Genomic DNA, 21806 nt, shown 5'->3' on the forward strand with positions numbered 1-21806 from the left:
CGCCCGCATAAGGGAAGCAAAGATAAGATGGACCTGGTTGTGACATGATCTCTGGATGCTTCTTCCTCTCTTTCCGCATCCCTCAAGAGTCAAGCAGCTTACCTACAGAATGACGGATACCTCCAAGGGCCCAGGCACTGACCCCAACGATGGGTATCAGCACTCCACTGGAAAACCCCTCACATGTTACCTGCAGCTGACCAGACTCTCAGGTCTCCCACCACGTTTGAGCAGGCAATCACAGCTTACCTTGTCTCCTTGCCCGACAAGAAAGGTACCAAAAGAATGTTCTTCGATGGTCTGGCGACCGCGGGACAGGTCAACCCAGAATGGATCCAGAATTTCATCCTCGAAGCGGAGAGAAAGGTGTCACAAAAGTCTTCAAGGGCCATCTTCAGTACCATTGTCCGACCGATGATAGTCGCCGTGAAGGCGTACTACGGAGTGTTGGACACCATGTGTCAAACCAACCCATTGCCTGCTGCTATCATCTGGGGCTCTCTCAAGATCTTCCTCGATGTAAGAGCCGACACCTGTCACCTACCCCATTGACTGCAATATCTGATACACGTTGTCCAGAGCGCATATCGAGTTGCTAGCCTGTTGGAAACAATCAAGCAGCAGCTCCAGGATCTCACCTTCCACCTTGAGCGTATTAGCTTTTTTGATCAGCTTTTCAAAGATCCTCCAATGCAGCAGCTGCTCTGTCGATCGTACATTAACGTCCTCCGCTTCTGGACTCGGGTACGCAAAGAATGTGAAAGGAGCAGTAAGAAATGATTGCCGCACGACCTCCATGTACGCCAACTGACTGCATATAAATAGTGCTCAGTTTATTCATCAAGTCAACAGGCCCATTCAGCACTAGCAAAATCGATTCTATCATCGTGGACCTGCAAAAGGATGCGGAGGAGATAAGTAATCGAGCGGATATGCTGGAAAAGGGCCGAGCACAGACAGAGCGCGACGTCAACGCACATCGCCGCTTGCAGGATGATATGGATCGGAAAGGTTCGCGCGCTGTTCCGATTATGCCAAGTCCGACCATACTAATGTATCTTCTAGGACACCGCTACGACCGCGCGAGACAATGGTTAGGCGTGGGAAAGACTTTCTAGACGACCCTCGAGGCGAACTATCGCCGCCATAGCACGAATCTAGCAAGCCATGTACCCGGCACATCCGAGTGGGTTCTAGACACCGACGAATTCCAAAATTGGATTAGCGAGAAGCCCGACTCACCGGTTTTGTGGATGAGTGGGAATCCTGGCACGGGCAAGTCAATGCTGTGCTCGCGGACCATTCAACATATACAGAACTCGAATCCGTCGACGGCTGTTGCCTTTCATTTTTTCATGTTCGATCAGGAGGCTCAATCCATTGACTTGCTTCGAGTCATGACGGGTCAGCTAATTGATACCGTGCGACAGTCTACCCAAGATCTTCCGGGCTCAATCGTGGCCATAACTGAGACCTTGGGTGCTTCTGTCGACAACATAATGGATATGATGAATGCAATCACATCCTCTGGACTTGTGGAGAAAACCTTCCTCTTCATTGACGGCCTTGATGAAGAACTGTCTGAGCGCCGGTGGGCCACGGCCCGAGACACCCTGCTGGTGCTCATCAGACTAGTTGAGAGCAACCCAGCGAAATCTACAAGACTGTGGATATCTAGCCAGGCGCACAATGCTATCCTAAGGATGCTTGGACACTACCCCAGACTTCACCTGGTTGATCAGAATGAAAAGGATATCCGCTTGCTCTTCGATAAAGGCATGCAAGCACTCGAGGAAGAGCTAGATGAGGTCGGAATAACTGCAGAGGAAAGGGGGCGCTGGGTTGATCTCCTGAAGGAAAAGGCAAAGGGGAATCTTCTTTGGGCGCACTATATGATCCAAAGTATCGCTGAAGAAGCAGAGAGTGTTGCAGATATAGAGAAGCTGATTTTGCACGGGTTACCCAAGGACTTGAATGGCTACTATGCTCGTCAGTTCAAACGCATCCCCGCATCGAGCCGGGACTTGGCCAGGTAAGGCGGATTTTGGATTGCAGCACTGGGCCAGAGTTAATATGCCACAGCAAGATCCTTTCAGTTGTATGCTTCTCCCGGCGGCCGGTGACTGTGGGTGAATTGAGCGACGCCATTGGAGTTTTGAGGAACCCCAGTGCATCCTCCAAGAGTGAGATGGATCGACGGCGGCCGCGGTCAAAGTTATTACACAACTTACTTTCGCCCCTGATAGTCGAGGAGCAAGGCTACTCGGGCACTGAAAAGCGGTATCGACTTTTCCATTCTACAGTGAAAGTATTCATGAAAGAAAACCCTAAGATACTCTGCGAACGCGACGAAGATGCTCGAGATGCGTCTATCTGTCCATCTGTGCTGGCAGAGCTTTGCCTTCAATACCTGTCGCAACCACCTTTCAGTAGCTTACTGGATAATGTCGACGGCAGATGGCAGGTTGCCAACGGATCTTCCCTGGATGGCCATGAGTTCCTGAGTTACGCAGCCAAATATTGGTACTATCACTTGGAAGACGTGCCCTCGGTCGATCTTGCGGAGAAAATTGCGACATTCCTAAAGTCTGCAAATTTTCAGACCCTTCTTCAAACACAGCATATATTCGTGGACAGCCAGTTCGGCGTCTTCACTATCGCGGGGAAGCCGAGCACCTCCAAGTTCTTCAAACGATCCCTACCACAGTGGTTTGTTCGGATGACCGCTCGAAATCCAGACATGCATTTTTGTCAAGACTACCGGGTGTTTCTTCACGAGTGGTCGTATCTTTTGGCTTGCGGATGCTGTGAGAATCCAGGCTGTACAGGGGTACAATACGCAGGTCAAATTGATCGTTGCATCTTTGGGACTCTGGGAGATAACAACTTCATGTCCGGGATGCGGAGCAGGTACGCTGGGTTTGCACTGACAACGAGCGACAAGAATGGTATACGGACCTCCAGGCGTTGTTATGAAGGGTACTCAGCTTGTGGACGGGTTGTCTATCTACTTCAGTTCGAGTAAGTGTGCTTGTTGAGGTGATAGTCCATGTCCTAACTTGCATATTAGGTCTTTCAACCCACCACTTTTGTATTTCACATGTGAGACCTGGGATTTGAATCAGGTCGGCAAGCCAATGCTGCAACGCCGACAGCGGATTGAGGTTGACGAGCGAGAAGCGAATGTGGCTCTCTATTTCACAATCGACGAGACAGACCTCAGTCCGAAACCAGGAACAACTAAAACCATCTCATTCGACTACGATGCCCTCTCACTCCGTATTGGCTCTCAGCTATACCTTCGTGGTGCAGATGGCATTTTCCAGAAAGTCAATCTCGAGAGCGACCATGAGAATGAGGGATTAGGCTACTTTGAGGACTTCGTCACCCAGGGAAAGTACGTCGTGATAGCAACTCGTCACTTGGGACCTCTACCTACCAGCGAGTCCGCCGGTGAATCTGATGAAAGCCCAGTTCAGGACGTGGTAAGGCTTTTCAATCATAGTTGGCAAGACCAAGCCACAGATGATGTATATAAATCCGATGAGGATGGATCGCCTTCGGAACTGGACAGCACTTATGCTTCCACGTCTTCATCCTCACCAGGGGAGCCGTTCAGCTCCGGGGATGAAACCTGGAGCGAGGCCTCAACACACGTTGAAGCCGCGATTCATGATGAGAATGCTATTATATTCTTCAGAGGGTACAATACTAGCTCGGAAAGCTCAGAGGATGCACAATCCGGGCCTTCATCAAGCGACAATGACCCCTCCGATGCAGAGTCGGATGACATCGGTCTGGGCATGAACCCGTTCTCTCACTTCCTCCGCGGCTATGTGGACGACGAATCAGACGGAGATGACGCCTATGTCCCACTTGAGGAGCTAGAGCATCAGGCCAGCAGGCTTTCGAGATATAGTCGTGCGTTCCGGCGGAAGCCCAAGGAGTCTGATTTGCGTGCCTCTCTCAAGGTGTTTAGCAGGTCTGAGTCGGGACTAAAGTGCATATTTCAGTTCTCCAAGCCGCTGCATCTTTTGCTATACAACTCTCCGCCTGTTTTACATCCAACCAAGCCGCTGATAATATGGCCCATGAGCCCGGGAAATCTGCTATTTGTGGACTTTGAGCAGAAAACGTGGTTTATGCGGAGGCTGCGGCCTACTACCAACTACAGTGAGCGCGAACTCCTATTCACTACGTAGATTTACACTCTGTACTGACACGTATTAGCCCGTCAGGTCTTTACCAAATGCCACTTCTCCGAATGCGGCAAATACCTGCATGTTGCAGTTCTCAAAGCTCGCAGAAAGCCTGCAAAGAGGCCTCTCAAAAAGTCGCAAGCGCCATCCGGCTCATCCAAAGAGAGAGACCTTCCACCCCTAGATCTGGCCTTGTTTGTCAGTACACGCAGGCTATCCTCGCGAAAGACTACACGTGCACCCCCAACACAGATCCATCGAACGAAGGTCGATCTTGGACACTTTCACACACTCCCCGTCTCCCAACTCCCTTTCACCGTGACCTGGACATCCTCACACCTGTACTTTACCACCAGAAAGCGAACCCTCCAAGTCTTCAAGATCAGCCTTTTCCCAACCCGTGACGGAGAGAGCTCAGTCCTTGTGCCCAAGGAGAAAGTATTCCTCCCGGCCTCGGTGAAAACAAGAGAAGTCCGCTTCTTCTGTCCTCCCGACGCTGTCTCAGAGCCAGCAGCCAGCGACTGCAGAGTGGAAAAAACTCCTGCAATGCGCGTACTGATCGGATCGCATCTACGATCGTCTCATTTACTCCTCGGAGAATCAACCGCAGACCCCACCTCAATCCACGGAGACGAGGATGGAGGGTTTCAAATCCCAGGGACAGGCTGGGTACCTCATATCGAAGCGATCCGGGGCGTGGAAGGTAGTGTGTTCTTGCCGGTGGGGTTTTATATCGAGCGCGAGGAGGACTTTGGGGGGTGGGTTGGGTCGGAAAGCGTGGTGGATATCCCGGCGGATAAAGGGGTCGGACAGTTGGATGTCAAGATTGAGAGGTTTGATGTTGATGAGGACTGTGATTTGGAGCCGTATATCATTTAGTATGATATTGATGACCAGATAGCTTGCCCTAGCACGATTATATATATCCCGCCTTTATCTCCCCGTCCCTAGGGTGAGGGTGCCTGCTGTACCCACTTCCCTGCAAATCCTTGCTACTAAATCCCGGCAGGCGATCTTCTCGGCCCTTCAAGCAAGCTTATTATCGAGATGGTGTCAGCAAGCGGCGTTTACTCAATAAATCCGTTGTCGAGTCTCCAGCTCCGGCATTGGGCGGCTAAGAATGGAGCATCAATAGCGTTAAGTGGGGGGACTCTTCTAACATCTACTAGTTGGTTGGAACCATTCAATCCTCGCCGGATATAGAAAACCATAAGGCCCGCTCCCTATATCCGGATCCCAGTGATCTGCGTCATGGATGACGCTGTTACTATTTCCGGCACCTCAATTCAGGTACTATATGCCATTCCTATATAAGCAGGGGTATAGGAAGTTCTTTGGATGTAGAGATACAGAATTGCAGATCTACAATCTACGAACTCACCGCTTACCTTCACTTTCATCATGGCTACAATGCAACGCGCCCCCGAGCCCAAGTCCAGGCTCGGCTACCCTCGTCTTCTCTCGCCGAATTGCGGGCTGCGAGTTTCCCCCTTGTGTCTGGGGACTATGAATTTTGGTGAAGCCTGGTAGGTTATTCCACTCCCGCTTGTTACAGCAGTTTTATTAACATATGAGTGTAGGAAGGTCAGTTTCGAGAAGGCATTCGGTCTTGCATGTCTCTAATTGTATGTCTAGGAATCCATGGGCGAGTGCACCAAGGAGAACTCCTTCACGATCCGCGACTTCTACGTCGAGAACGGCGGAAACTTCCTGGACACGTAAGTTGGATTTTCCGACCATCGTGCAGATTACGATCTGATGCAAGAACAGCGCCAACTTCTACCAGGAAGGCGAAACCGAGTACTGGCTCGGCGAATGGATGGCCCTGCGCCAGAACCGCGATGACCTGGTCATTGCGACCAAGTACACGGGGCTGTACAAGCCATTACCAGGGAAACCAGAAAAAGAGCATGGTTATCTCTCTGTAGAACAGTCTCAAAGCTCTCCAGACCAGCTATGTTGACATCGTGAGTCGAACCACAAGTTATATACTGCTCTTGGCTAATATGCTGTAAGTTCTACGTCCACTTCTGGGACTTCTCAACCCCCATCGAAGAAATCATGCACGGCCTGCACAACCTCGTCACCGCAGGTAAGATGCTGTACCTCGGAATCAGCGACACGCCAGCCTGGATCGTCAGTTCCGCCAACCGATGTAAGTCTACACCATTTCTACCCAGAATATCTTAGATCTTAAACCACCAACACTCGTAAACTACTCAGACGCCCGCGAAAAAGGCCTCACCCCATTCAGCATCTACCAAGGCAAATGGAACGCCGCAGACCGCGACTTCGAGCGCGAGATCATCCCCATGTGCCAGCACGAGGGGATGGCCTTAGCCCCCTGGGGGTCCCTGGGCCAAGGGAAATTCAAGGCTGAGGCTTGGGATAAGACTACCAAGGGAGGACGCGACATGTTCGCGCCTCCTGCGAAGTACAAGCCCGTTTTCGAGGCGCTGGATAGGGTAGGGAAGCGCAAGGGGACGGGATCGATTAATATTGTATGTTTCTTGCAACCCACCCTCACACACACACACACACACACACCCATTGCTGGAAGCCGTTTGCTATCAGTACTAATACTCACTTTGCTGCATCAGGCCCTAGCATACGTCCTCCACAAAGCCCCCTACGTGTTCCCCATTATCGGCGGCCGCAAGGTCGAGCACCTGCAGGGTAACATTGAGGCGCTGAACATTGAGCTCTCGGAGCAGGATCTGGCGGAGATTGATGATGCGGAGGATTTTGACCACGGTTTTCCTTTTGATTTGATCTTTGGGTTCCATGGCAAGCAGAAGATTAGGCTGGGGATGTCGGCTAAGGATGCGCCTTTGGTGCAGACGGCTTCGCATTTGGAGGAGCCCGTGCCTGTGCAGCCGATTGGGATGGCGAGGAAGTGAGGTTTTGGCTCATGTGTAGGTGTATATGGGTGATAAAATTGGCTACAGAAGATGGATATATTTTGCTCCCCAGGGTAGATAGTGTACAAATAGGCTTCTCCACAAGTTAATCATGGTCCGAATGTCAAACAATTACAAGTACGCTTCATGCCCTGCAAGGCTTCGTGAACCCAGATGAAATTATATATGGTTGATATCGGACCCTTTATTGCCAGATCAAACAAGAAATATAACGTATAACCAGTCCACAAATGTGCCTACTTCTAGTAACGTTTGCAACCGCTCTATATTGGCTATTCTAGTCTTCATCGCGAGCATATTGGGGTTGGGTGAAAGCAGGGTCCTTTGCTTAGGGCTGTACTGGATTCAGAAGGTGAAAATTTGAAAGGCTTACCCTGAAGGTCAAACAAAGGCACTTATCATGTTGGGTATCTTGCACAGTCTAATCCCCGGCAGCCAGAACGGTTCCTTTATATTCAATTGAGTTCTACGCGAAAGTATATAGAGCCCCTCTAGGCAAGGAGGTTGATGTAGCAGCACTTCTTCACCAGTAACGCTTTGTGTAGCTTGCCGCCTATACCGCAGAGCTCTCTGGCTATGGACCTCAATTCAGAGACTCCCATTCAGATCAATGGCAGATTGCCCTAGAAACGAGCAATTGAATGCAGAATCTTATAAGAGCCAGGGGTGTCAGGGGGCTTATGTAAGCAGATGACTCGCCCTCGATGGAAATGGATTTCCCTCCCAAACCTTGCAAGTTATTCTCTCATTGTCGTTTAGGGGATCATTGAGATATGCGCACGCCACGTACATACCAGATGTTCTCTAGGAGCCTTTTGCTCGATGCAGATTTGAGCAGCGTGTGTACAGCATCATGAGCCAGGCCTCGCCGCCGCTCCAGCGGTTGGACGATACTGGCGGGGAAAATGGACGACAATCAACCACACCTGACAGTGGCGGTACGGCCAGAAGCCGGCCGCCCCGTCAACGTGTACACAAGGCCTGTATTAACTGCACCTTGAAGAAAACAAAATGTGATGGTGAAGCACTATGCACTCGCTGTCGAGACCGCAAGCTACCTTGCCATTACCGCGAATTCAACCGCAGGAAGAGAAAAGCATGGAAGCACGGGGAAGCAAGAACAGAGTCACCCTCTTACATCCAACCCAGCGAGGCGCAAGCTGAATCGTACCCTGACTACACCCCCTCGGTGGCATCGCTACCAGAAGTCTCTCAGAAGGAGGTGGTGAATCCAACAATCAACGCCAAGGAGTCGTACTCTCGCTCGCATTACCTGGAACTTTATTACGGGTCGTGCTCGAACTTTTCCTTTTTACAGCATCTTCACAATAGCCTTCCCACTGGCCAGGCCGACGTCGCCGACACTGAATCATTGCAGAAGCTTGATTTATACAAACATCGCCAGTTGTTTTTTGGACCGTCTCCTACACCCGAGCTTGCACAAAGGCGCACTGAGGGTGATCTGTTGTTTCTCTCTCAGGAACTGGCGACTACTTTTTTACTAATTTCACCAACAGTCTTTATCATCTGGTCCCTCTGCATCCGGTCGAGAAGCTGAAGGCGGACTTACACCTCCTGTACAACAGCAAGCAGGATCAGCGCATTAAGCACAATTGCCAGGTGTTTATCTATACAATATTAGCGATTGGAGCCACCTTGTCCGAAGAAGGCGAGTGGGCCGAGAAGTTGTATGCAAAAGCTAAAGCCGAGAGTGATATCTATGTTGACAGGCCGAACCTTGAAGCGGTTCAAATATTTCTACTCATGATAAGTCACTTCGCTGCTAGATTTGAAGTTTCCTGCTAATATCGCTCGAGAATTTACGCCCTTTATCAAGCTGTCAATGGTCGACTCACCTATCTCCAAGTCGGTGCGGCTACACGGATGGCTTTCGCCAGCGGACTCCACCGCGATGTCGATTATCCATCTCCTGATCGATACCAAGAGCAACGAAAGCAGGAACGGCGGAGAACTTTCTGGTGCCTGGCATTTTGGGAATGGTAGGCCTCCGATACACTACCACAGGGCGAACCAAATACTTACCGTCTCACTTTCTGTCCTCTAGCTGGACAGCGTTTGCATCAGGGAGGCCCAATTCGCTCAACAAGGAGGAGATCTTGTGTCCGTATCCTACCGACCAAAAGCTTGTTCAAATGCTTGGCCGTCTTGCCATGATTATGCTGAAGGCAAAAGCCAGCATATACGGACAGGATAGTTTATCCGTCCTAGGCTTATGGCGCGCAGCCCAGACCCTACACGCTGAATATCTAGACTTCAGCAACGAGACTCGCTGGATTCTAGGGTTTGATATATCTGGAGCGATGCCGCACAACGGTTCGGACATTAAGCAGGTATATTTAACGGCTTGTATGCTTCCAAGGTCCTACTCTGATGTTTCGAAACCGCTGACCGCCGCAGTCTACCAACACTCACTCATGTTGACCTTCAAACCGTTCCTCATAGTCCACGTTCTAATGCAGAAACCAGTAGCCGCCAACTTCCCTCGAAGCAGCCAAATGCGCCATTCCGCGAGCCCAGACCAAGCCTGGATTTCAGAGGCGTGCTCACGCGCCACCGACGCGGCTACTCGGATGCTATTCTTTTTCTTCCACGCAATTGACTCGAATCCCATGGTAAAGGTAAGAGCAGACCTGAATCTTAGACAGCGCCGCACTCACTATGCCTCAAAACTCCACTAACAAGAAAATGGCAATCAGACCCAGTCATACATAGCCTGGCACATCGAGTACGCATGCTTCGTCTTATTCCAAGACATCATTCGAAATCCACATTATCTGCAAGCCCACCTGCTCCCCATCGATTCTGCCCTCACCTGCCTATCGAAATTCAGCGATGCGAGAATCGCCCCGCGCGTAAAACATACCATCGAGAAACTGCGGGCTAAAATACTCGATCTTGTTGCGCAACGTAAGGAGTCTCAGATCTCCCCTCAAACAACAACGGGGAGGTTTGATCAACAACAACAACAACAGACATACGCTCAATCGTCATCACAAAGAAACGAAACGCAAACAGCCAAAGGCACTACAACTGCAGTTGCAACTGAGCAGGAAGCCGCCCCCGAGACTCAAGACCCGCTACTGTACGCGGGCGTGCAGGACGACTTACCGCGCTCTCTGTCCTTTCCCCCTCAACAGCTGATGGACGAGGACTTTGCCTTGCTTGGTAACGTTGATTACGAACAGGTGTTTCTGCGCACTGGGGATTATAATATCGGATTTGATGCGATTCCGGCGGAACCTTTCGCACTGTCGAATCTTGATGCGAGCTTTTCTTTACCGTTCCTGGATGGGAATATTTGATGATGAGATGATTTATTCGAGGCTATAGAAGGAGTTTGTTATATAGATTATTTAATTGTCTGAATGTCTTCATATAGTCTTACCATATTACCATACTTTATTCGCATTATGATATGAGTTAACAGGTTGTTGGATAATCCTTGTATCATCTAAAAACATATATGAAACAAAGTAGAAGTAAAGCAAAACAAGTCAGATACGGCAGCGCGAACTACTAGACTCCAAATGCACTTGGAGAGATTGACCTTTTAAGCTGCAGCTTCCACTGCGAGGTGAAGTCTCCGAACGCCCATGTCTGCGAGAACCCGGGGGCCGTGCTGGGAATTTGTCAAGTAACCTAAGTCTTTCAACTAGCGAAGAAGACGTGCTTGAGTGGTATGGATAGTCTACATAGAATAGCAATTATTGCTGCGGCCCACGACTAAGAATGTACTCCTCTCGCTCTAACCCCCACGTCGGCAACACCACCGACAACGGCACAGGGTGCTCATCTCCCCCTTGCCAAACGTCCGGATCAAGAGTGCGAATTTTCGCGCCAACTGGTAGTTGGAGTCCGTTAATCCTTGGAAGCCCTTCCTCTTCTAATCTCTTGAGAGCGCTTAGCTGCTCAGGGCACGCTGCTTTGCGTAGTAGAGCCCAGAATTCTGCGTCAGACACTTGCCACAACACCTTGTCATCCACGGACCCTGCCTCTACCAGCTCACGTATTACCCGCCCTGTTCGCTGATACATGTCGCCGTGGGCTGGGTTTGACCATACTTCTTTGTCAATCGTGATATAGGCGCGAGAAAGCAGCAGCGCTAGGTGCGGATCGTCAAGAACCAGTAATCGACCGGTCGCTGTTGCACTGGGAAATGCCTTCAATGAGCCGACGACCCTCCGAGCGTCTTCCGTAGAAAGCTTGCCAAAGGCGACGGCGTCGCGCAAAGCATAGTCCAGGCGATCAGCGCACAGCTGAGGGGATGACATCTCGACTAACGGAAACAATTCCTCTTCGAAAATCTTCTCACTGACTCCGTGCTTAGTGATAAGGGCTGGCAGCCTCGACATCTCAAGATACCGCGGTTTGTGGACCTCATGGTAGCTTTCTTCACCAGGCTTGGAGAGGGCGTAATCCATGACATGGCTGAGCGTTGTATGAGAAATATCGTGCAGGAGGGCAGCAACCTGTTCTTCAATCGTGGCGCCAACTTTTCGCACGAGCAGGAATGCACCGACGGAGTGTTCGAGCCGGGTGACGCGTGGTGTTAGACCTAGGAAGCCGGTGACGCCATGCTGGCAGATCCCACGGAGGCGCTGCACCTCGGGGCTTTGGAGGAGCTCCACGAGAACTGGCTCGTGGATTGATTCATCTCCGTAGATTTCATCCCGGATCAATATCCATTGATTGTCGATGAGTTGGTGTGTCTGGAGGAGGCCCGCGCTGGTTGGAGATGACATCTCTGGTCGATGAGACGGCGAGGAGTCATAGCAAACAGGAGCCTAATAAATCCCAGCCGGGGCAGGCTTGGCGCTCTAGGCTGGGCCCGATGCCTTGCGTCTGCCTAATCCATCCATCCCTCCCTTCCTGTCTATGCCATCAGCAGAGCCCCTCTCCTTGACCAAAATAAACTCGAATAATGCGACGCTGCAGAGTCCCACAGATATGGAGGAGCTTGGGGCCAGGGCAAGGTGATTTCCCCAGCCATTGACTGCCCATCCATCTGACGTGATTAGCTGAAGTACCGGCTGAAGAAGCGGAACTATACACCTACCAGCGCTATCGATGGCTATACGTCTGTTCCGCTCCTAACTTGAATTTTGTGCCATTGATATCTTCAGGACTGGCGAGCCCGAGAAACTCGCCTCGCGCTACCGAGAGTTCCGGCTGCCAGCACTCATAGAGGCAGCCTTGAAAGTCACCAATAATGGTGCCGCTGAATGTCATTTCCCCTTTACTGCTCATTCACTGAGCTGTTAACATTTCTTACAGGCGTCAAGGTGCTTAAGTGCCTGGAAGGGCAGTATAATAAGGCATTTATCCTGTCCATGAGCACTGGCCAAGATATCGTTGCGAGGATACCGAATCCAAACGCAGGACCCAAATTCTACACAATTGCTTCAGAAGTGGCGACTCGCCATTTTGTATGTGTCATAGCTGGCCAAAACCCTTAATATGCTAATGCATACACAGCTCCGAGACTGTTTGGCTATTCCCGTCCCCCGTATCCACGCGTGGTCTACGGACGAGTCAAATCCAGTGGGGGCTGAATATATCCTTGAAGAAATGGCGCAAGGACAATCACTGGGCTCAATCTGGGGTCAATTATCTATTGACTCTAAACATTCCATTGTTAAACAAGTCGTCGGAATCGAGAAGAAGCTGGCCTCTGTGGCTCTTCCACGTCACGGTTGCCTGTACTACCAGTCGGACCTGGAGTCAAGACCGCAATAAGCCGCCTTCACCGCGATACCAAAGCAAGCCAATGTCCTAGGTGGTTTTGCAATTGGCCCTTTGACAAACCCCACACTTTGGCAAGGTCAAAGGGCGACGATGAATTTGAATCGGGGTCCATGTTTGTTGTTCCAGGCTTTGATAGACCGACAACCTAACAACCAACCAGGGGATAACATTCCAGATTATGCTCTAGCTATCGCCGACAACGAGATACGATGGGCTGAGACGTACGCGGAGCCAAAAATGAACTTCCGTCGCTCCCAAGCGCAGCCAGAAACCCCTGCTGAATATATTTCTGTCATTCATCGTTTCATGAACATTGCACTACATCTCGTCCAAGATTCTCTCGGCAAAGAGCTAGGCAATAGACTCTGTTATTCGGATCTACACCTCGATAATATATTTATTGACCCAAAGTCAAAGCAGATCACGGCTATCATTGACTGGCAACACACTGCTGCTTCTCCCGTTTCTCTACACCCCTCATATCCACAGATGTTTCAGCCCTCGGAAACCGAAGACAAAGAGCGTGTGAAACTCGAAGATCACCTATACCTAGATGAGCCACAGAGCTTGGATCCCCTGTGACACAAGGTGCTCACGGAGCCTTCTCGCTGTATCAGGCTAGAGCCCGTTCAACTCATCCCTGGTTGCTGGGATAGAGGGGACTTCTACTCTCTCCGCAAATCCATGATCACTGCAGTCGCACACTGGCACGATATACGCCAGAGCGATATTGAATGTCCGGTTGAATTCAGCAAGGAGGAAATGGAGCAGCTTGCGGGTGAGATGGAGCTTCTCGAGGGTCTCTCGCTGGTCCTGAACTAGCTTCAAACAGAAGGGCTCATTCCCCTTGGCGGTATGGTTCCGAGAGAGGACCATGAAAATGCCCAATTGTGGAACAATCATTGCAAGGAAGAGTTTCTGAAATTGGCTGAAGATGAGGAACAGAGAAAGATGTTTGCGAAGCTCTGGCCGTACTCTTGAGCAGAGAGGCTTGCGCGGGTGTGAATTCCTTGAAGAGTGCAGGTGGCCCGTATAGGCTTCTCTATCCAGCCGATACCTGCGGCTTTCCTTTGCGCCGCGGCGCCATGCGTGGGACTTGTATGCGTGGACTGCGTGCATTGTTTTGAATAATGCCATCTACGGGGTTGGATAGGGAGTTTTAGTCTTGTTGGCGCTGTGGCACGCGAGGAGATGCCCTGGTGTTGGTGATTTTCGGCGAGTCGGGAGAGGAAGCCGTTGCTTGGGAGAGTGATGTGATTGCGGACCTCGTCGGAGGTGTGGGTTTTGGGGCTAGCTATAGTATACCCTTTGGCGAGCGAGGTGTGTGGGATCTGTCATTTACTTAGGTCCTGAAACTTGGGGTTAACGAGATGTAGAAAGCAGACCGGCTGCGCGTAGATATCCTCTATGGCCTTTTTGATGTTGTGTTTTGGGTGGTATCAGAAAGTGGGCTCAAGTCGTATACCAAGGCAGTAGTCAACATCAGCATGCAGTTCACTTCTTTTGCTAGCAAGAGCGCGAGAAAGTAGGGTATAGACCGAAGCGTAGGCATAAATCCTTGTCTCGACCCATGCCACAAATCAGGAGGATTAATGAGTGATGCGCTCATCAGTAGTAATGGCACAGCGGAGGGAATGCTAAGCTTTATGATCTCATCAGAGACTAGCTGCCGGAACTGGCGGTAGAATTGTGGTGTCATGCTGTTCTCGTTATTCAAGTCTGTCCCTGGCAGGGTAGAGACTTTACTGCTACGGGGCAAGGATGCAATTTGATTAGACCCGGAAACGCAAGTATAGATTGATGTAGACAGTAGGGATTGCAAAGGTCATAAAGGAGTGGTGCTATAGCGAGCCCTCTATGTAGCACGAATCCACCGAGTAACAGCCATGCTGTGTGCATATCAATAGCTTAACCAGCGTCCCCTCCCACTGATCCAGCGCCTAATTCGCAGTAGCAGCCTGCTCCTCGAGGTTGTCAGATCAGTCCTTAAGACCGCATCGTCTGCTCTTAACGCCCGGACCAAATATATCCCTTTCGATTCTATCATAAGCACAGCGGACCAAGCAGCCGCGCGAGCCGATGTTCGCTCACGAGTCTTTTAATCCTGCAACGCCAGGTCCGGAAATTAATGCTGGGTGGCCTTAGAATCTACAAGATGCGCTCTGCAATAGTCCGTGGGTTCCTTGGCTGGTTCTTTCTTTATAGGGTCGCATTTCACATTCGTTCCTCGACGCTCAAGGCACTGGACAAACTCCGTCTCTTGCTTGCACCCGCAGGTATAGAGGATGTAATAGAGAGTGCACATCATGAAGCTGGGATGCTAGGCTTACGGATTAAGTTAGCGATGGGTTTGTGTCAACTATAACCCGCAAGTTGACAACGGAAGAGAGGTTAAATGGAACTGATCTTACCAGGCAGCAAAGGAGAATAAGAATATCGGTCCTTTATTTATTTCGATGGGCTCGGGAAAAGAATTGCCAGTCTAAGGAGGAAGCAGTGGAAAAATAGGAGGATGATCTGAAGTGTACTTTGATTTCCAGGTTACAAGCCCCTACTTATACATAGAGCAAGGCTGCCGTCAGGGCTCAGGCTGCTGTTTTGCCGCCAACCAACGTCGAGCGAGGAGTCATCATCGGACGCTCGGGCCGCCGACGCCTTGATATGGGCTGATGATTGGCTGGGTAGAATGGGTAAGAAGCGCATCGCATTATATCTGGCTGCTGGCACACTTCGGCCAGGTACAAAAGATTCTTTGCCGCCTATCATTGAGGCTCAAGGATGCACAAGCGCCCATGTGCATTTCCCTGTGACCCATGTTCCTCGAGCGTGGTATCATTCCATTTGTTCGCGGCCCTTGGTAACAAATATCTCTTACTGCTGCCTCCCAATTCACAGACAATACATTTTGCTTTTTGATTCTGCCCAGATGGGCCATATATATTCCTTCCCCGCATATACGCGGATTCTGCTGACAGTATGTTATGAACTGTCGAACTGACATAACACAAATAAAGGATTGACCAAAAATCAAGAGGAGATCATACTTTGTCTACCATTTCCCGGGGCAAGTCTGGAGAATTCCGAATGGAAGGAGCGAGCCGCGTACTTGGTGATGGTCGTGGGAATCAGTCCGGGCAACTGGTAGATCAAATTCATGCCAATGATTTAAATCAATATGAATGGTCTTGCTTAAAGCCGTACCAGGCCAAGTGGCAGGATTACCTTAGGATAAACTTGTGCTCTGGAGAGGGCAAGAGTTGTGCAGCCCGTGACTTGATGCCTAGGGCACCAGATGGGAAGCTAGACAAACCAGGCAAACTGGCCAAACTGGACAGACCGATGTCACGTGGCTATCCTGCTGTTCCAGTAAGATGGTCACTAACTGTAGGTTCTCGTACGAGCCCCGAAGCTAGTTTTGTATTTCGGATTAACGTAAACGGGATACTTATCCTGGACCAGGTTATTACTTTATATATACGGATCTTAGTATTAATAAGATATAATAATACGCAGCTAACTAAAGGTATCTATTATATAATAAGGTTTAGTAATAGAATTTACTAATAAGCTTATAATTAAAGGTACAGCCACTTACTATACACATGTAATAATTATAAAGTAATTCTAATAAGTAGTCTAGTAAAGGTTTACTCTATAATAATAAACTAATATTAATCGCGAAGAACTAAGAAGTAAACTAAGTATATATATAAAAATATATATTTTTATATTTTCTTATTAGCTACTAGTAGTTATAGTAGTTATAGCTATTATTTAATAATTAAGTTATTATTCTAGTAGCTAGGCTACTAATTCCCTTAGCTAGCTACTATTATATAATCTAGTTTAGGTAGTTAGTTTCTACCTATAATATTATACTATCTTGCGCCTAATTAGTTTATAATTAATTAGCTATAAGTATTTCTTAGCAAATAGAGGCTAGTATTATAATATTATCTCCCCCTCTTAAGATTTTTATCCCTAAAAATATTTAAGTTTTATTAGTTTCCTAAGTTATAATCCTTAATTCTTTCCTAGTAAGTAATATTACTGTTAAGAACCCAGCCAGGCGGTCTACGCGGCAGAATAGTACGAACCAGTAACGTTGCGATAAGATAATAGTATCCCAGGACACTGTTATCAGGGAGAAATATTATCGGCCACGGGAAATTACGCTATTATAATATTTAGGCCTTCGACATATTAACTACCTTTAGTATTAGGATAGACCTAGCGATACTAACAGGCACGAACGGATACTAATTATTATATAACAGAGCCTACCCGGTAAAACACCCACGAAGAAAGGTCACGTGCGTATACTATGGCAAAGGACTAAGGGAATGGTATGCTAGGGTAGTACCTAGGTACCTGATAGAAGACTATAAGGATAGTATACTAGAATAGTATACTAGCGAAGGATATTTAAGGACACTTATTACTACTATATCTAGTCTTACTTATTCTTTGTAATTAATACAAATTGTTATCTTAGAGTTACCTTTAGAATAGTAACATACTCGTACAAACTACTCTACAGGTATTCTATATATAGGATACTTGGCCTTGCCTACTTTGACTAAGCTTAAACCCGACCGTGACTAGTCTTTATACTAGTTAGACGTGAAGCTATTTGGAGAAAGGATTAAGTAAGTTAAGTCAAGCGTTGCGAGCTTACGAGAGGTTGCCAGGGTTAGGAAGACGCAGAGAGGTCTGTTCTTCCGTAACAATTACCCTTTTTTATTAACTATATCTCTTAGTAAGAATAAGAAAACTAAGATTTATTATAAGTAGTAGTCTCGCTATATTCTTTAAAATAATTTCCCCTTTAAATTCTCTTACGCTTATTATAATTATCTAGGTTAGTCTTGTATTATATTATTAAGCTATAAAAAATATACTAAGTATATAAAGCGTGGTTATTCTTGTAAATATTAGTTCTATAATAATAATAATTAGAAAAAGTTAGAGAAGTCTAAATAAAAAATTTTTATTAAGCTAGAGAAAGCTTTAGTTAAATAAGCTTAGTTATCCACGAAAATAAGCTAGTTATTTAAATAATAAAAGATATTAAAGCTACGTGGTTCCGCGATATTAAGTTATAATAGTAAAGTATTAAATAAAATAAAAAAAGAAGTAGCTAAGGGTTAATCTAATATTAATCCTTATATATTAGTTATAATAGCTAGTCCTATTAAGTTATTTAACTAGTTACTTGCGTAAATATTACCTAGTTTTTTAAAGTAATTTACTCTTACTAGTAGTAATAAAGTATTATCCCCGCAAACCTTTCCAGGTTCTTAATAGTTTCTTATATATTTTTAGTATATAGTTTTCCCTTCTATTTAATAAGGTAGTAGTTGCGGTTATATATTAACTTTTATCCTAATATAAATTTAGCTTCTCTAATATTTTTATTTTTAACCTTTATATTTATTAGGAGTCTGGCGTTTTCTAGTACTAGTTTAAGTAATAAGATATAAAATACTAGGTAAATTTTTATATTTAGTAGTAGTTCTAATTCGAAATTTACTAGTCTTTTTTTTTCTTTAATTTTAAATAGTCTAATTTTTATATAATTAAGTTTTTTGTTTAGTTATCTAGTTTTAATATTATATTAAAGAAAATAAACTCTCCCCCCCTTTTTAAAGTTAGGTCCCTTCTAATACTTCTTATTATAATAAACTATTATTTATAGGTTTATAAATTTAATATTTTTACTAAGTTTTTAATATATTTTCTTAAGTTTATCTACTATTAGGTCTACTTCTTCTATAATTACTATTTTATTAAGCAGGTCTCCTAGTATTCTAGTATAATATCTATTACACGCGTAAAACAGGCTTGTTTATATTATTTTATTAAGATTATTATTATATACTAACTATATAATAAGTAGGAGATCTGCCTAATTATCTTATAAGTAATTAATATAATATCTTAAGTATTATTTAAGAGTCTAGTTTATTCTTTTTATTTATTTATTAGTTTATAAGTAGTAAGCTATTAATAGCTTATACTTAGTTCTAATTTAATCTATAAATAATTACTATAAATTAGAAGTAAATAAGGTTCCTCTATTAGTTATAATTTTTTCTAGAAATCTATAGTATATAAAGATATTATTAAGTATAATTATCACAAACTCCTTTATATCTGCGTCTCCTTTAACTAGGATTATATATATATATTTCATGAGTTAATCTACTATAACAAGTATTAAGTTATAACCCCTTAAGTTAGGTAGTTTCATAATATAATCTATTATAACCTATTCTTATAGTCTAGTTAGTATCTCTACCACTTGCAAGTTTCTATAAGATTTATATCTATTATTTTTAGTTTAGTTATAGATATTATATTCTTTAATATACTTAGTAATTTTTTTTCTTATTTCTAGGAAATAATAGTGCCTGCTAATAAGTTTAATAATTTATTTAATCCCTTAGTATCCTCTTATTTATTTATTATAGTATTTCTTAATAACTTCTTAGACAAGTTTTTTTAGTATATAAACTAATCCGTGCATATAAGTATATCCTTCTTTATTTAAGCTAATATTTACTTTTTCTAGTAAGTTTCCTAGAATATCCTAGATTATCTTATTATTTTTTATTTCTTATTAAATCTTTATTATAAGTTCTAAGGGTTCCTCTTTAATAGTTACTACAAGTACTTATTTATTATATCCTATAATTCTGTCTAGATTCTTCTTTAATACTACTAGGTATATATTCTTTTTAACTTTCTTATAATCTAGCCTTCTGCTAAGTACGTCTGCATATTTATTCTTAGTTCCCTTGTAATATACTAGCGTGAAGTTATACTAAAATAATACCTCCACGTATCTAGCTTATTTTTTTATTAACTCTTTAATTATTATAAAATAAGTCAGGTTTTTATAATCTAATCTTATAATAATAGTATGTTTTACTTCTTCTAGGTATACTCTTTATTACTTAAATATTATTACTATAGCTAGTAATTCTTTATTATAAATATTATAATTTAATTTTACTAGTATTATTTTTTTAGAATAAAAAGTAATAAGTCTAATTTTCCTATTAGCTCCTTGCTATATTATTCTAGTTTTAATAGCATAGTCTAAGGCGTTAGTTTTAATTATTATTATAAGTTCTAGATTATGTTATTATAGTATAGGTACTAATATAATTCTCTTTTTAATTTTATTAAATATTCTTTCCTGTTTTTCTATCTACTTAAATAGTATATTCTTCTTTATTAACTTAAAAAGTAGTACTATAAGTTTAGCATACCCTTAGATAAATTATTAGTAGTAGTTAATTAGTCCTATAAATTATTATAGTTTTTTCATGTTTCTTAGCACGGGTTATTCGCGTATTACTTTAATTTTAGATTTTTCTATATATATTTTATCTGTGGAAACCTAATACCCTAGAAATTCGGTTTCTTTAATATAAAATTTATATTTCTTAAGTTTATACTATAATTCTGCTTTCCTTAATTTTTTTAGGATCTTTTTAACGTGCTTGACGTGTTTTTCCTTGTCTTATAAGAAAATAATAATATTATTAAGGTAGGTGATAATAAACTTGTTTATTAGCTTGTTATCCTTTTTTTTTTTCTTCTTAAGTATTTTATTAATAAGTCTTTAGAACAAGGCTAGTATATTAGTTAATCTAAATAATATAATTAAGTATTTATAATATCTAAATTATATTCTAAATACTATCTTTTATTCCTCTTCTTCCTTAATTCTTATATAATAGTATATATTTATAATATTAAGCTTCGTGAATATCTTTACTCCGCGTAGTTTATTTTAAATATCTTAGATTAGAGGTAATAAATATTAGTCCTTAATTATAATATTATTTAATAATCTATAATCTATATATAAGTAAAGTTTACTTCCTTTTTTTAATATAAATAAGATATTATATCCTGTAGGTAACTTTAATAGTCAAATATTACCCTTATAAAATTAATCTTTAATATATACTTTAAGCGTGTCAAGCTCCTTTCCTAATATCTAATATAGTTTCTTATATATAAGTTCCTTGCTTTCTAGAAGTAGTATTATATAGTTATGCTTTTTATACTTTAGTAATTTAGGGGTTTTAGGTTATTAAAATATATCCTTAAATTCCTTATATTCCTGTAGTATATTTAGTTTTTCTCTTACTATTATATTTTTTTAGATTAGTCCCGGGCTCTCTACTAAGGTAATACTTTCCTGATTAAGTACTTCCTACTTTTTTTCTTAATTATTAAGGTTACAGAGGTCCTGATTCTCTAGCCTTTTTTTAAGATACTATTATTTTAAGCCCTTAATATATATTTTTTTGTTCTCGGGTACCTATCCCGGAATCTCTTCGAGCCATGCCTTTTTTAATAGTCTTATTATTATTATTATAACTTATATTACTAGGCTACCTTACTAGTCTTCTAGATTACTATTATTTCTAGGTCTTAACCTCCTTATAAGTTACTTAGCTTTATATAGTATTATTACGTGCTATATAGTTCTAGGCCTTAGTATAAAACCTCTTATTAAGCTTTATTTTTTTTTAATATATAAGTTTCCTATTTTCTAATTAATTATTAGGTTATAATCCCTAAGCTATAGGATCCCTAATACTATATTATATTATCCTATAAAGAATATGTTAAAACTTAGTTTAAGGTAATATTTTTTAATAACTACTAGTAACAGTTTTATTTTAAATTTTATAATATAAGGTTTTAAGCTCTTATTATTTAGTTTAGTAATCTATTTAGCTACTACTTTCTTAACCTTTTTAATACTAATCTATTTAAGGAATTCAGGTTTTATAAAGTTTTTTATTACTCTAGAGTTAACTAGTACTTTAGCTAGTTATTTATATATAATTATTTCTATTATTAAATATACTTCTTATTATATTCCTGCGAGGTA

General features: G+C 43.8%; 6 protein-coding genes across 6 annotated transcripts; 5 read left to right on the forward strand and 1 right to left on the reverse strand.

Moving 5' to 3' along the window:
* Nucleotides 1-183: 183 nt before the first annotated feature.
* BJY04DRAFT_231955 (uncharacterized protein) lies at nt 184-5514 on the forward strand (the record flags this gene model as incomplete). The annotated part of the gene is made up of 10 exons (XM_073719656.1): nt 184-519; nt 580-769; nt 826-1100; nt 1131-2032; nt 2083-3021; nt 3071-3125; nt 3156-3329; nt 3360-3404; nt 3447-4173; nt 4231-5514. 10 exons carry the CDS (start codon nt 184-186, stop codon nt 5076-5078), a joined length of 4491 nt encoding a protein of 1496 aa, XP_073565940.1. The 3' UTR covers nt 5079-5514.
* Nucleotides 5515-5600: 86 nt separating this feature from the next.
* Nucleotides 5601-7099, forward strand: BJY04DRAFT_210789 (Norsolorinic acid reductase A; the record flags this gene model as incomplete). The annotated part of the gene is made up of 8 exons (XM_073714306.1): nt 5601-5725; nt 5780-5783; nt 5835-5917; nt 5970-6074; nt 6133-6166; nt 6216-6354; nt 6423-6700; nt 6800-7099. 8 exons carry the CDS (start codon nt 5601-5603, stop codon nt 7097-7099), a joined length of 1068 nt encoding a protein of 355 aa, XP_073565941.1.
* An 874-nt stretch (nt 7100-7973) lies between these two features.
* Nucleotides 7974-10443, forward strand: BJY04DRAFT_210790 (fungal specific transcription factor domain-containing protein; the record flags this gene model as incomplete). The annotated part of the gene is made up of 7 exons (XM_073714307.1): nt 7974-8058; nt 8326-8577; nt 8958-9120; nt 9186-9487; nt 9539-9759; nt 9838-10048; nt 10157-10443. The coding sequence occupies 7 exons, from the start codon at nt 7974-7976 to the stop codon at nt 10441-10443; spliced, it is 1521 nt and encodes a 506-aa protein (XP_073565942.1).
* Nucleotides 10444-10568: 125 nt separating this feature from the next.
* On the reverse strand, nt 10569-11938 carry BJY04DRAFT_200441 (uncharacterized protein). The gene has a single exon (XM_073712927.1). It carries the CDS (start codon nt 11881-11883, stop codon nt 10846-10848), a length of 1038 nt encoding a protein of 345 aa, XP_073565943.1. The 5' UTR covers nt 11884-11938; the 3' UTR covers nt 10569-10845.
* A 124-nt stretch (nt 11939-12062) lies between these two features.
* On the forward strand, nt 12063-13867 carry BJY04DRAFT_210792 (aminoglycoside phosphotransferase family protein; the record flags this gene model as incomplete). The annotated part of the gene is made up of 9 exons (XM_073714308.1): nt 12063-12114; nt 12160-12218; nt 12275-12365; nt 12416-12567; nt 12617-12833; nt 12879-12998; nt 13047-13464; nt 13504-13685; nt 13719-13867. The coding sequence occupies 9 exons, from the start codon at nt 12063-12065 to the stop codon at nt 13865-13867; spliced, it is 1440 nt and encodes a 479-aa protein (XP_073565944.1).
* Nucleotides 13868-14576: 709 nt separating this feature from the next.
* Nucleotides 14577-15555, forward strand: BJY04DRAFT_200449 (uncharacterized protein). Its single transcript, XM_073712928.1, has 2 exons — nt 14577-15211; nt 15298-15555. The coding sequence occupies exons 1-2, from the start codon at nt 15015-15017 to the stop codon at nt 15392-15394; spliced, it is 294 nt and encodes a 97-aa protein (XP_073565945.1). The 5' UTR covers nt 14577-15014; the 3' UTR covers nt 15395-15555.
* Nucleotides 15556-21806: the final 6251 nt, after the last annotated feature.

The sequence above is a fragment of the Aspergillus karnatakaensis genome, assembly GCF_047715665.1.
Source record: "Aspergillus karnatakaensis strain CBS 102800 unplaced genomic scaffold BJY04scaffold_71, whole genome shotgun sequence".
In the NCBI taxonomy this organism is placed as follows: domain Eukaryota; kingdom Fungi; phylum Ascomycota; class Eurotiomycetes; order Eurotiales; family Aspergillaceae; genus Aspergillus; species Aspergillus karnatakaensis.

Coding starts and splice junctions, on each gene's coding strand:
- BJY04DRAFT_200441 (XM_073712927.1), bottom strand. CDS start 11,883: ATGTCATCTCCAACCAGCGCGGGCCTCCTCCAGACACACCAACTCATC.
- BJY04DRAFT_200449 (XM_073712928.1), top strand. CDS start 15,015: ATGCTGGGTGGCCTTAGAATCTACAAGATGCGCTCTGCAATAGTCCGT. Junction 15,212..15,297: donor CATGAAGCTGGGATGCTAGG/CTTACGGATTAA, acceptor AACTGATCTTAC/CAGGCAGCAAAGGAGAATAA.